This window comes from Phoenix dactylifera, chromosome 8 (genome assembly GCF_051530095.1).
Source record: "Phoenix dactylifera cultivar Ajwa chromosome 8, Ajwa_hap1_PhDact_Kaust_v1.1, whole genome shotgun sequence".
Classification (NCBI taxonomy): domain Eukaryota; kingdom Viridiplantae; phylum Streptophyta; class Magnoliopsida; order Arecales; family Arecaceae; genus Phoenix; species Phoenix dactylifera.
In genome coordinates this window covers 7149475-7163321 of record NC_143197.1, presented here as the reverse complement: position 1 = coordinate 7163321, position 13847 = coordinate 7149475, and the positions used below count along the sequence as shown (strand labels likewise).

Sequence of the window (13847 nt, the reverse complement as noted above, 5' to 3'; positions counted from 1 at the left end):
ATATCCGCATATAACTTATATTAGGTCATAAAGCTTATATAATATTCTTGCAGATGGAGATGCCCGCATATAAATGTCTATGCGGATGTTTATTTGCACACGGTTTAACAACTCGTGCGGATGTACAAGGGATATTTCTATGCAGAAAATAATCCGTATAAAAGTTCTTTGCGGACCCATGCACGTTAGCTGGCAGAGAACTTGCTGGGGTTGAAATGGCAAGACAGGTCTCCCGTGCGGACTGCTCGTAAAGTCTCTATGCGGGAATCGTATAGTCCGTATAAAGGAATTCATGCGGATATATGCACAGGCTCAGAGGCAGCAGGCAGCAGCGACACTCCTCTGCCTGAAGCTGAAGCAGCGATGCTTTCAAGCGGACGTGCGACCTCTTTTCATTTCCAGCCCGAGCAACAGACGAAGGAAGACTCTGGAGTCGGAAACTCTACCTGGTGTTGCCATCGATCCTCCCTCTAATTCTTCGGTATTCATCTCTTCCTCAAAACCCTAGGCCTTCTCATCCTGATTTCCGATTCTAGTAAGAGGGTGCAAAGGGAAATTTAGGGTTTTCTCAAAAGTTTTGTGATTTCTTTTATTTCTCTCCCGTTTATTTGCGATTTTTTATGTTATATTGCATCTATTTTTATTTTCCCTTTGTTTAGCAATCTTGGAGCGGTATTCCAACACTTGTAATGGACATCGATTCGGGCTCGAGCTCAAGCAAGGCGGTGCAAATGGATTTGGAGGAACCTAGCGAGAGTGGGGTATGCTTTTATTCAATTTTCTTGATTTTTTTCGAGGATAAAGTATTTCTTCGTAGCCCTTCTTATTGTTCATCATCTTGTATTTGTTAGTCGAATTCAAAGGGTAAAGAAAAGGAAGAGCTTTCCGAGTCGATAGAGAAATTGCACATATCTGAATCGTCCTCAAATGGGAACTTCAGAAGAAAGCCAGTTATCATCATTGTTGTTGGGATGGCAGGCATGTAATGCTTCTCGGGAAAAAAAATTGTTAGCTTTTGAGTTCTTTCCAACCTAATTCTCCAATTGGGGTTTGTTTCTTGCAGGGAGTGGTAAAACCACATTTCTTCACCGGTTGGTTTGTCACACACAATCCTCCAATATCCGTGGATATGTTCTGAACCTTGACCCAGCTGTTATGACGCTTCCCTTTGGTGCCAACATCGATATAAGAGACACTGTTCGCTACAAGGAAGTGATGAAGGAGTACAATCTTGGTCCCAATGGTGGAATTCTTACATCGTTAAATCTTTTCTCCACAAAGTTTGATGAGGTGGATTTAGCATCTGATAAGATTTCCACTCTTTAATTTCTTCAGCCTTCATATTTTGTTCTGGGTTGTTGCTGATGCTGTCTGGTTTTAGGTTATATCTGTCATTGAGAAGCGGGCGGATCAACTTGATTATGTTCTGGTGGATACACCTGGTCAGATTGAGATATTCACTTGGTCAGCTTCAGGAGCAATAATTACTGAAGCTTTCGCTTCCACATTTCCGACAATCATTGCTTATGTTGTTGACACACCTCGGTCGGCAAACCCGGTGACATTCATGAGTAACATGCTTTATGCGTGCAGCATACTTTACAAGACAAGGTTGCCCTTAGTGTTGGTATTTAACAAGGTTGATGTGACCAAGCATGAGTTTGCATTGGAGGTATTAGAAGAATATTAAACTATTTCTTCTTCCATGACTTTTTTTACCCTATTAATACAGTACATATGCTGCTTCTGATGTGCTTGCTTTTTATTCTTTTTGTCAACAATTATAATTCCATAAATGTATAAGCTAGTCATTTGTTTATTACAAATCACCAATGACTAATTGCCCTATATACAGTCTTGTTGTGCTGCTAGGTTGTATGTATTAAAATTAATAACACCATTTCTTGAGTCATTTGATCTTCTTATATAACTTTGCATTGTGCAACGAATGTCATAGATGCCAAAAATTTTATAGGACTAGGAAGTTTTGGTGAGATCTCAAGGCTCGTAGGTGTGGTAAATAAAGGGAGGTGGTGTTTTAAAATTGTTGCCACAAGTAGTGCTGAAAGATGTGGCTATCTGGTTAAAGAACAGATCCCCACATAAGAGCAGGTCTTGGTGGAAACTGGTGTTTGCATTAGTACCAAATTAATTTCACAGTTGATGGGTATATTTGACTTATTTCAAAAGGTGTGAATTATTATAGAAGGTGCTAATTTGAAATCCAACCTAAGTCTTTGGAATTCTTCCCAAAGTTTTGAAAAGTCATGTGGAAGATGCAGGTAAAGAAATAGGTGAGTAGATGTAACTCTTATTCATTAAGGGAACATTCGAAGGAACCAGAGTACACTCGGGACCTACTGTCTTCTTCCTGTGGCCTATGGTATTAAAAGTGCAAGCCATTCTTTGAAATTGAGTTTGATATGATGGAATAGCTTAAGAAAAATGACCACCCTGTATGAGAACTATTTTGGTTTCATTATGGGACATGGATTTAAGAAACATTTTCATACTTCATGAGTAGATCATAACTGATTGAGTAGCTTGTGTGTGATGAATAATTATATAATTCATGAATAACTTGAATAATGAGTTATAAAATGATTATTTTTGAATAACTGGAGAAATTTCCAGTAATTTGACTTTGCATTGATATTCTTGATGGAGTTTCTGTTGGAGAAATCTTAGAGATAAGGTATAGTGCTGCATTGTTCGTATAAAGATGCAATATCTTTCCTGGTGGCCATGTTTATGTGATTGAACTTCAAGTTTTTTCCATGCAAAAGTACAATCAGTGTTAAGGAAAAACTGTATGTTTTTCCTCGAGTATAGACTAATAGGGTTTCAGCTTTCAAGAGAGTAGGGTAAAAACTATATGATTTGAAGGCTTGTGGCTCTTTAGCTATCTTCATGTGCTACAAGTGCCGCCTTCATAACAATAAGGAATATTCGACCATTTTCTGGACATCCACATGTTCATGTCTGAAGTTTCAGCTTGGACAGTTATCTGAAGTTTAGCAACTTGAGGCAAGCGTTATCAAGCAAAAACATATAATGCAGAACAGCTTGCAGTAAATATTATTCACCGATTCAGTAACAAAAGATAATGCCAAATGTCTGATGCAGACAAGCTGTGCAGATGGTTGTTTAGCTTTTGGACAATGTAATCTGAAAATTGAGAAAACTGGAAGAGTTCATGCTGAGACGAAGATGGGCATGTGTCAACAGCAGCTCCTTGAAAGAGCATTATGGTCTGATCAAAATTGCTGGACTTGAGTATACACGATGAAATAACTATTTTCCTGAATTTCATATCATTGCTTAAAATATTATTTTCCTGAATTTCATAGTTTCATTGCTCAAAATATGTTCCTTGGTAATATTAATTAGTGTTACTGGAAAACTTTCAGTGCAGGAACATGTATATCAGCTGGAGGGTCCACTTGTCTTCTTTTTTTTTTTTTCTTTTTTTAAGAAGTTGAATCTTGAGAAGCCATGTATGAGGTTAACAATCGTGGTTGCGGTGTCATTGTTGAGCGTTTAGATTTTGGTAACAGAACTTGCTGCAACTCTTGTCATGTATCATGGTTATCATAGCTTCGTGTAAGTATATCATTATCTTGGGCCTCTAAATGAAACTCCAATATTCTAGTGGTAAAACTGTTCATCTTGGCTACTTCCAAATCCATTGTGATGGTAAACTTTTTTCTTTACAGTCGTGCAAATTAGTTCAACATGCAAGCAATATAAGACAAGATTTGCCGTACTGGTGCATACCATACCTTCCTGTACCGGTATCAAATTGATACTTGGTACAGGGGGTGTACCATGTGCCGATATGCTGAGTTAACCTGTATCGATATTGTACCAACATGGTTGCGGTATGGGTACCAAAATTGGTATTGCAAACCTTGAGTGGAAATTTCATTTGGCACTTGACAGCCCATTACTATACTGCAGGTAAAAAGTAATAAGACTGGTAGAAGTCAGAAAATATTCTAACAAAGCCACTATACAGTAGTTACTATGCAATTTTTGTCTTTTGTTATCCATGCAATTAATGAGTTTTGCGTTGCTTTTCTTCACACAATGAATAAATACTGCTTATTGTCTTTGAAACAGTGGATGGAAGATTTTGAGGCATTTCAGACAGCGGTAGACACTGATACATCATATACATCAACTTTAACAAGAAGCCTTTCTCTGGTACTTGATGAGTTTTATAAAAATCTGCGCTCGGTTGGAGTTTCAGCCATTTCAGGTTTTGGAATGGAAGCCTTCTTTAATGCGATAGAAGCAAGTGCTAAAGAATATATGGAGAACTACAAGTATCAACCCTCTTGCTGGTTTTGCTGCATTATTTTAGTTTTATCTAAATTCAGGATGCAAATTCATTCTCTATTCTACTTGTGCAGAGCTGATCTTGACAAGAGACGGGCTGAGAAGGAAAGGCTGGAGGCAGAACGCAGGAGGGAAAACATGGAGAAATTACGGATAGACATGGAAAAAACTAAAGGACAAACTGTGGTGCTAAGCACTGGTTTAAAGGACAAGGAATCTGCTAGCAGGATGATGGAAGATGACAATGAGGAAGAAGAAGAGGAAGAAGATGACTATGTTAGGTTTTCAGAGGAGGATGAGGAAGAAGATGAGGGTGAAGATGAGGAAGTTGCCCACTTTGCATTCTAAGGGTATCCCAACAGTCAAAAATTCTGATTTTTGAAATGTTCCTCCTCTATACAAGAGCTCATTTCTCCTAATTTTTCTGACAACCTGTTCACTTAAAGGCAGAGGCAGATTCTGACTGCTACGCATGAGGAGTTTTGCTCTTTTTTTGTTGCGCCTGCTTTGTGCATGCTTTCATAACATGCAGGCTTCAGCTGCAATGAAGATGATTTATTATGAACTGTGGATTTGTCTGTTAACCTTGCTGATGGGCATTTTTGTTTGCAGTGTTGGTGTCGACCCATCCAGCAGCATCTTATGGAGCATATGACCAGAGAACAGGATCTTGAGATCAGCTGGCAAAAGATTAATGACCAGAATTTTGATTATGGATGGTTGTCCTGTAGGCTCTGTAAACATCTCAAAAGTGCTATTAGTTTTGGATGTTATATACCTTCTATGGGATGCTAATCAGCAGATTTTGTTGATTAAGAATGTGATTGAGTTTCGCTTTTTGTTAATGGCAGAAAGCACTATTTGGTCTATGCGTTTAGTTTTGAAACAATGCAAGTATTTTGCTAACGCTCATTATCCAAGGAGGTTCCTTATTTTGTCGTAATATCTGTCTGTACTTTTTCATGTGGTTGGCACAAGATAATTAAACCACTCTTCTGCACGCTAGATCTTTCAGAAGCAATACTATGGCCCAACAGGTGCAGGGCCACTATGGCAAATCTTGTCCTTTGGATTTCATCAGTGTAGAAAATCTTATTGGGTGGAATACTTATCAAAGTAATCCATTGTCATTTACTCGTTCATCAAATACATCTCTGTTTTATCAAATAATTTCATCAGCCATCTGCATCGCATATGCTGAAGTTTTGTGAGAACCAGTATTGTTCATTGACGATTCTGTGCTCCCGGATGGTTGAACAAAGTACTCCCTGCTTAAAACTCTGACTTGCTGTAAGACCATGATGAGATCATTGATCAAAAGGTACGGCTATTTGGATCAGTCGGACTAGATAAATCGAAAGTCAAGTCATTCCTCCTCAACTACTCTTTGTTACCCCTCTCACTGTGAAAGAAGCACAAACTTCTTCGAGAGCCCCCATTCTTTATCGTGAGCTGTTTATATCTGCAAAATTGTGCTTTTGTTATCTCAAGTCGGTTGCTCTCTTACTCTATTTGAAAGAGAATTTTAGGAGTTGGCTGAGAAAAGCTAGATTCTATCAAAGTGATAGAGTGAAGCCTTTACAACGTGGTGGGAGGTATGGTGTTCTTGTAAGATGTTTCGTATTTGTCTTCATATACTTAGGACTCTTGAAAAATACTATTTTCTATGGCTGTTTATATTGCCTATCATATATAGCTGGTCAAAAATGGCTGAATTTTAGGAAGAGCAATCAACTGCCAAGGTTCATCTTAGAGAGGACTCAAGTTTAAGCTACTGTGATCATCTACTCATATTCTTCTAGGGAATTTTTGATAGTTCGGAGCACTTGGGACTCTACCTCATCTCTTGCATTATCCCACATAGCGTTCATTACTTAAGAGTCTCCACCCGTAGCTGACCATTCTGATTGCGCTTTTTGGACCGGCGTAGCGTGCTTTTGAGAGGATTTGTTTGAGGAAAAAAATTTATGAGAACCCATAGAGGCTGGTATGCAAACCAGGACTGTCTTAAAAGCTGGTTAGAGGTTTTAGAGCATGCCGAGGGAAAGTCTGGCTTTTTTTTGGGGCCGAGTGTGCGATCGAATTCGGCCTAAATCTATATGAACATAAAAAAAGAAACGATGATATATCTGATCGATGAGATCCAGTCAGTCATGTCTTGAGCCAAACAGCGAATCCTAGTTCATCTCAACAGAATCCCCTAGAGCTGAGCCTTACCATCGTCGGCCGTTGGGTCGGGATCGAATCGCGGCCGACGTGGCTTTCTCCGGCCGCTTATTCCCTGAACCCCAGTCTGCCCTCTTCTCTTCCCCGTGCCGAGAGAGCGAGCGAGCGAGCGAGAAGTGGTAGTGGTCCGAGAAAGAGCTTCTTTCGAGTGCGGTACGATGTTCCTGCGGCGGATCTTGACGGGGGGGATGGGGGCGGTATTGTTGGCGAAGGTGAAGGAGACGACGGGGATCGTGGGGCTGGAGGTGGTGCCGAACGCCCGGGAGGTGCTGATCTCGCTGTACAGGCGGACCCTGAAGGAGATCCAGGCCGTGCCGGAGAACGAGGGCTACCGCAAGGCCGTCGAGAGCTTCACCCGGCACCGCCTCGAGGTCTGCCTCGAGGAGGAGGACTGGGAGGTGATCGAGAAGCGCATCGGCTGCGGCCAGGTCGAGGAGCTCATCGAGGAGGCCCAGGACGAGCTCAAGCTCATCGACAAGATGATCGGTCCCCCCCCCCCCCCCCCCCACCCCTTCCTTTCTACTTTTATTAGATTAATCTCTCCTTCTATTGCTTGCATTTTTTTGTTCTTTGAGACCCGAATTCGTCATCTCGGAATGCATCCCTATCCCTCTAATAATCTGATCAAAGATTTTTCATTTTTGCATTTATTATGCAAAAAAAAAACTAAACCCATCTTGCAGTAGTATTTGATCTGGAAAGTCGATTTCTTTCTTTCCCTTGGTTAGGTTTTTCTCTGGAAGGAACGTATTTTATAGCATAAATATCGATTTTTTTTCTAGTGGTGTTGCTGTGCGGATTAGGGATTTGATTGTTTAGAGTCGTGGAAATGAGTGAAGTGCATTCGATCGTGTATAGCTGTGAAAAAAAAAAAATCATTGATCATCACATGGAATTCTGTTAAGAGATTGTATGAAAATGGAATTCCTTGTATTCTCATTTGAGAATGGAAGGAAGCACTTTTATTTGGGAGAGTTCGAAGAAAAAGGAAGATTATTTTGACTTGTCTTTTTTTTTCCCTTGTATTTGTTAGGTTCTGTCTGGCCTTCATATTTTCTGAAACTTTGTAGCATCAATGAGTTTTTGGGCCCCCTTTGAAGTGGTGAAAGTTAGAAATTACTGTCTTTTGGATGGTAACTCTGAGGCAATGAATGAACTTTACTCGATTATAGGCTTTATCGGTAGTGAAGGATTTCCGAATTTTTATATTATGAACGGGTTTTCTTTTTTGTTCCTGGGAAATGAGAATGTTACAGAAATTTAAAATGTCCTTTTTTGACTGATAAAGCCCAGGATCCATTAATGTGTGAAGTGCTTGAGATGAATTGTATTTCAGTAAGATGAGCGGAAGGTGGCACATTTCTCATTTGCATTCAGTACTTGTATGACTGACATGAGTAAACATAATGTAATGGAAATGCTATCGAGACATTAAAGTTTGGATATCTTCAACCATGGCATGATGATGATGGCCGCCTGTAGTGCCATAATGTTCACAAAGAAGGTGGAGATTATCAAGCAACACCAAGTAGTGACTACTGCACATGGGTTGAAGCTCCGACCTTACAACCATTTCTGTGTACAGTACCACTGTAATAAAGCATGTGGGAAAAAAGATAGTGACCTTGTTTACCACATTAAGTGTAAGAAGTTTGGTTTTCTTAAGATTTTGAGCAAATAATGATTATCTTTTTAGCACTAAGAGGAGTGGAGATTGTGTTTAATTGTCAGATGACTATGAGAGAATTGTTGGTTCTGTGATTCCTCAAGTGGTCAATATAACTAGTCATACACAGCTTTGAATCTTATCTTTTTGTGGAGCAAGAAAAACCAAAACTTGACTTGCATATTGTAGTCTTTAGCTAAGATTTAGAGAAGAACAGCCTCTTTAAGGTCAACTATCTTAGGGCGCCAAAGTTCAGGTAACTTTTCATTATTCTAGGTCATTCTTGATAATCTTTAAACATCACTGAGGCAATATATTATAACAATTCTAGTTCAACGAAGTAATCATAGATATTCAACTAGTATTTTTACTTGTACTCTTCTTTGTTATTATATCCACACTTTCTGATGTTAAATTGGAACCAGGAAGGGAACTGTTGAATGTATGTGTATTTTACATTCTAAAATTGGAATTATGGAGGGCCTTGTAATGAACTACCATATTTGATATTTTTGATTTAAGCTTAGTGACACATCTTAACCATTCATTCTTGTCAAAGGCTACATTTTTAAGCAAAGTGTTAAGAAAAAATCATTACGAGAATAAATATTCATATTGCAATTAGCATCAGTGCCTATATGATATTTTGTGGTATTCGATACACATTATTAAGCGTTGATTTCGTGGTGCAATGTGATTGTTGTATGTATGCTACTTAAGGGGCAACTGTGTAGGGCTATAGTAGGATTCACTTTGTTGTATCCATTGGATTGTTAGGTGATAAAAAGGTGGGCGATGTTGAAGATGTTAATGTTAAGGTGGTGTTTGGTAAGAGTGAAAAGCATCTAGTTTGAAACAAGTAGAAGATGAGTTAAACATACTGAGAATATAAAAAGTGATATTCCGACTACAATGGACTTTTCTGCTAAGGTGTTGCTCTTTCAGAATGTCGTAGTGCAGTTAGATTTGTCTATCTTTCTTCTGTCTAGCTTGCTGCATGCCTTTAGACAAATATTCCTTTATTCTGGTTATGTGAAGTTGAAAGATGAAGTGATTATTAGCGGTCCTATTCTTACTGAGGCTTAGCAGGAAGCATATCTGCTGAGTTTGCTAAAATTGCTTAGAATTGCAGGAGCAAACTGAACGAAGAAAAAGAAATTAGGTAGGCTGTCAATATCTGTCCGAGAATATTCCTTGTTGATACTAATATGTTGTACTTTTGACGGGGACATGCAGAATGATTTGGTCTTTTGGTGTTTAGGTCTTCATGTGGAAATAGACATGGAAGTATTTTGGCTAAGGAAAACAATAGTGTTATGTTCTGGACCTTTCCAAGGATGTTAACTATGCTGGCAGATCAATGAGAATGTGATGCATTGTTTTGCTCTAGGCCCTTGTACTTGATGGGTTCTGGAAGAGGTCCTAGATTTTATTTGGTTGTCCATGATTAAATTTTATCAATCTCTTTGAAAAACTTGATAGGTTAAAGAGACCGAATATCTCAAAAGAGAAGAGTATCATACCACATGTTTTTTGCTAGAGTGCCTGAAATAAAGAGAATTACCACGATTCTGAAGATAAGATCAGGGATCCCATTCTTCTTGTTCTAGACATTTCTAAAATGAGTAAGTATTGCAAGTTCAGCTGCTTGGCCTGAAAATGGGAAGACTTGTAGCTGTCATTGTTGTCCAGATCCGTTGATGGGCTAGACATTTTTCCTCTTCCATCTGTGTGTGTATGTGTAGAATTGCTGTGACCTTTCACTTGTGTGATCAGACACACTATTTGCTAGTCCCTACTACTTTCCAGAGCTTGGCTTGGGTTTGTTTTGAGCCCATGTTTTGAAGTTTGGAGATATTGTCTAAGTCTGCAGAGCGATGATCTTGGAGGAATGAGATGCCCAAAGTTCCGTGAAAGGGTTGCATTAGTATGTACCATGTGTGAGGATTTGTGATATATATGGAGGGTTGTTTTATGTATTAACACATAGACCTCTTGGTTTGCTACTAGTTATAACCAATGAAATTTGCGGCAATACCATTTGATACTCTTATGAAATAGAGGAGCAAATACTTGAACTCAATATTTTCTTTCCACTATGCCTCAACATCCTGGTTATGGGTGTTAATCACTGCACTATGGTTGGACAGATAAATTCTCTAACAATATATTACCATCTGTGACAGAACTTCATACAAGAATTTTTTTTTCTTCTCTGTGATACATTCTAATTGATTAATAATCTTAGTTTATATATTCATCGTCATTTAAAGTATATACATGATATTTCTTATGAATGTAGACAAGCTTTAGTTTGGCAAGTAATTGTTTCCATCATTTTGGATAGCTCATGTTGGGCGTGTCTAGTAGATTATTTGGCATATAATTTGCTTAAGTTTTGGTATGTTTGAAGTTATTGAACCAGTTATGCTTAGCTTTCGGACTAATCAGGTCCACGCCAGTTATATGGCTCCTGTTTTCTTTTGGTAATATTTCAATTAAAGTTTCTCGGGTCCAAATTTAACCCAATTGTTTGAGAGTGCCTGAAAATAGTAAGGTGCTTTTATTGCTGTTTTGAGAGAATTAAAAGTAAGTGTTGCTCAAATGTCAGCCTCAGAAGAGGATGTGCGTGTTTGATTCCCAGAAGCAGTAATCAGATTATGCTAGTATTTGGCTCCTGTTTTCTTTTGGTATTATTCCAATTAAATTTCTCAGACCCAAATCTGACTAAATGTTGAAGGGTGCCTGAAAACAGTAAGCTGCTTCTAGTGCTCTTTTGAGACAGTTGATGGAAGAATTGCTCAAATGTCAGCCTTCGAAGAGTATGTGAATGCTTGATTCCAAAAGCCTGTTCTCTGTTTTGGATTGCAATGAACCCTGGTATGCTTGATTCCCGTACCCCCCCGCCCCCCTCCCTCCCTTCTCCAAAATAAAAGAGCCAGGGTCACCTGTCATATTGTTTGCGGTGATACATTAACTGATGGTGGGTTCGCTGCTTTGAGATGTACTGCAAGTCTGCGAATAAGAATCAGAGAGATAGCTACCCAGATAAGGAGCTCAATCTTAAGAGCCTGGGGAAGGAGTCATAGAACTTGAACCCACATTGGATGATTTATGAGGATGCATCTGACCCTCCATAGACCTCGCAGTGGTAGGGGCCTTATGCATTGGACCACCCTTGTTTTTGGGAATTCATTTACTTAGTTATACAGAACATGAGAAATGATTTCTTGTGGTTTTCTGGTTCCGATTATTGGCCTGAATTTTATATGCGATGGGACTGTGAGTCCAAAGCTTTTTGTTTGTGCAATCCTATTTCCATGACTCTTGCCCCGGACTGCAACAGTGCAACTGTTAAGCAGGCTGGCAGCAGGCATATTATGGTATATGGAGCCAGTTCTTGAGATAGGTCTATAGAAAACATTTTAGTTTCTCAGCCCAGGCCCAGCCTATTAAAAAGCAAGGACAGTTGTTATTGTGCACTACCAAGGACTGGCAGCAGATAGGTACTGTTAAAGTATTACAGTTCTTATATGGCTTCCACTGTATTACTAGCATCGCTTTGAGCGGCTACAACCAGAGCTCTCACCCTTAAAGTTTGACGGCTTGCCTTCTAGGATATAGCTGCAAGTGACTTTTCCCAAGTTACTGTGGATTAGTGCATGTGATAATTGGTAAACAAGTTGTTCAGAAAGGAAGAAGTCATGTTTATTTCATTGCTAATGTAATAAGACTTGTATGCTGCAGCTTAAATTTTGTTATGCTGAATGCAGAATGGGATCCCTGGGGTGTTCCAGATGATTTTGAATGTGAAGTCATTGAAGACGATACTCCAATTCCGAAACATGTTCCTCAACACCGACCTGCTCCACTCCCAGAAGAGTTCTACAAGACGTTAGAGGCACTTACTTCGAAACCTGCTCCTAAGGATGAACCTTCCACTCAATCAAAGGCTTAAAATTATGGCTTTGCTTGGTTTCAAAACTGTTCATATGGGGAGCATTTGTCATGCCTCTTGGTCGCTACTCTGGTCTTCATATTATGTTAGTCATAAATAACCTGGCTTCCTCTTATGAGTGAAATAATGGTAGGAAAATACCTGTTGTTAATGCGTTTTTAACTCACGGGAACTGTCATTCCTGACATTTCTATGGTCTTGGGTTGAAAATTCTTTATGACTTTGGTCGAGGTGATAGTTATGATTTTGCCTATTCTGTGAAACAAAATTTTTGTTTGGATGGTGTCGAGTGCCGGTCAGATGGCAAATTCCAGCTCCTCTTTTTTATGGTTCATGTTTCTTCGATGCTAAATCTTGTTCTGGTGTTGAGTTCAAGCCAAATAGGCGGCATAACCAAGCTTGTATTTGGTGTTTGTATTCGTGCCAAATGTTGGCAATAATATCTAATAAAAAAAAAGCCATGAAAAATCTTTCCTCTTTCATTCTTGCTAAGGCATTTGAGACTTGCAGTATCAGCATCCTCTCTGTCGACATCAAGGGAATCATGAATGGATGAATCAAGATTCATTTCCAATTCATCGACTTATTCATTGTTCATGCTATATCATTCTGTCCCCTTGTTAATCTGCAGGATTTTGTGAAGGCTTGCAGTGTGACCTGGTGGTTGGGACTCGTCTGAAATACATTCCCTGCTGCTAGGCCAAGTTCGGAGAACTGGCTGATGTCTGAATCAAAGGTGAATCTCAGGGCTTGGTCATTATATCTTAGTGCGGTCTATAACCTTCTAGCTTTCCAAATGGTATGCATAATATGTATAATTTATTCTCAGCATCTACTTGTGCTGGCGTTGAGATAAGAAATCAGCTCAATCTCTTATCTTGAAGTAGTTTAGAGCACTGTTGGCTGTCGGCTATGACACATATCGCCCATGGGGCCATCTCAGGCATATGCACAGGTTGATGTAATTACTAGATCACAGGATTAACAACCTTCCAATTCCAATTCTGGACCTTGATGATTCTCTTCTTTCTCCTCTCTTTCGGATGTATTGCATGCAAAAGGATTTTCACATATTTAGCAAATCATTTGCCTTAGCAAAAGACATGATTTTTTTTTTTTCAACAAAAAATTTTCAGACTAAATTTGCTTGTCTGACTAGGTAACGAGAGAATGCTTTAGATTTGGGAACCATACCTCACCCATGGTTTAAGATTTTGGGTTTAAGAGGGATGCAAGTCTTTGCAATGTATTGAGGTGTTCTTCAGGAGTATCATATGCTTAGATGTAGCAGCAGACAAGAACATTTGCCTGTTTAGATGGTGGGGAAGAAGCTGACGGGTGGGAGAAAGATTATTTTCTTAATAAGGAAAGTTTGGCTCATGGAATCCTAAAAGGATTCGTATACTTACTTTAAACATTTTTTTAGAAGGAATCTTTCTCCTAATTATTCAGTATTGTATGATCTAAAACATTTCGATAACATCCTTTGTTCTTTACGATAGTTGCCTCTTCCCTCGAGAACCTGATCATCTGCCTATTCGCAGCATTTAGTCTCTCACTGCAGTTCTCTAAATTCCTCTTGACAAGATGATGCATCTATTGGATGATAACTCGCCAGGAGAATTCCATAAGCAAGACTTTAGGTTCTGCGACTGC

At 39.2% G+C, this 13847-nt stretch overlaps 2 protein-coding genes across 3 annotated transcripts; both read left to right on the top strand.

Annotated features, from left to right (window-relative positions):
• The first annotated feature begins 313 nt into the window (after window positions 1–313).
• On the top strand, window positions 314–5284 carry QQT2 (P-loop containing nucleoside triphosphate hydrolases superfamily protein). 2 transcript variants are annotated; one of them, XM_008782933.5, is made up of 8 exons: window positions 314–481; window positions 660–761; window positions 852–978; window positions 1064–1290; window positions 1382–1672; window positions 4123–4328; window positions 4416–4691; window positions 4954–5284. In XM_008782933.5, exons 2-7 carry the CDS (start codon window positions 690–692, stop codon window positions 4687–4689), a joined length of 1197 nt encoding a protein of 398 aa, XP_008781155.3. In that variant the 5' UTR covers window positions 314–481; window positions 660–689; the 3' UTR covers window positions 4690–4691; window positions 4954–5284. The 2 variants fall into 2 exon arrangements, with proteins under 2 accessions (XP_008781155.3, XP_088558756.2); XM_088702630.2 differs by having other exon boundaries at window positions 852–982; window positions 1068–1290.
• Window positions 5285–6065: 781 nt separating this feature from the next.
• On the top strand, window positions 6066–12459 carry LOC103701009 (putative NADH dehydrogenase [ubiquinone] 1 alpha subcomplex subunit 5, mitochondrial). Its single transcript, XM_089924729.1, has 2 exons — window positions 6066–7053; window positions 12007–12459. Exons 1-2 carry the CDS (start codon window positions 6726–6728, stop codon window positions 12189–12191), a joined length of 513 nt encoding a protein of 170 aa, XP_089780855.1. The 5' UTR covers window positions 6066–6725; the 3' UTR covers window positions 12192–12459.
• Window positions 12460–13847: the final 1388 nt, after the last annotated feature.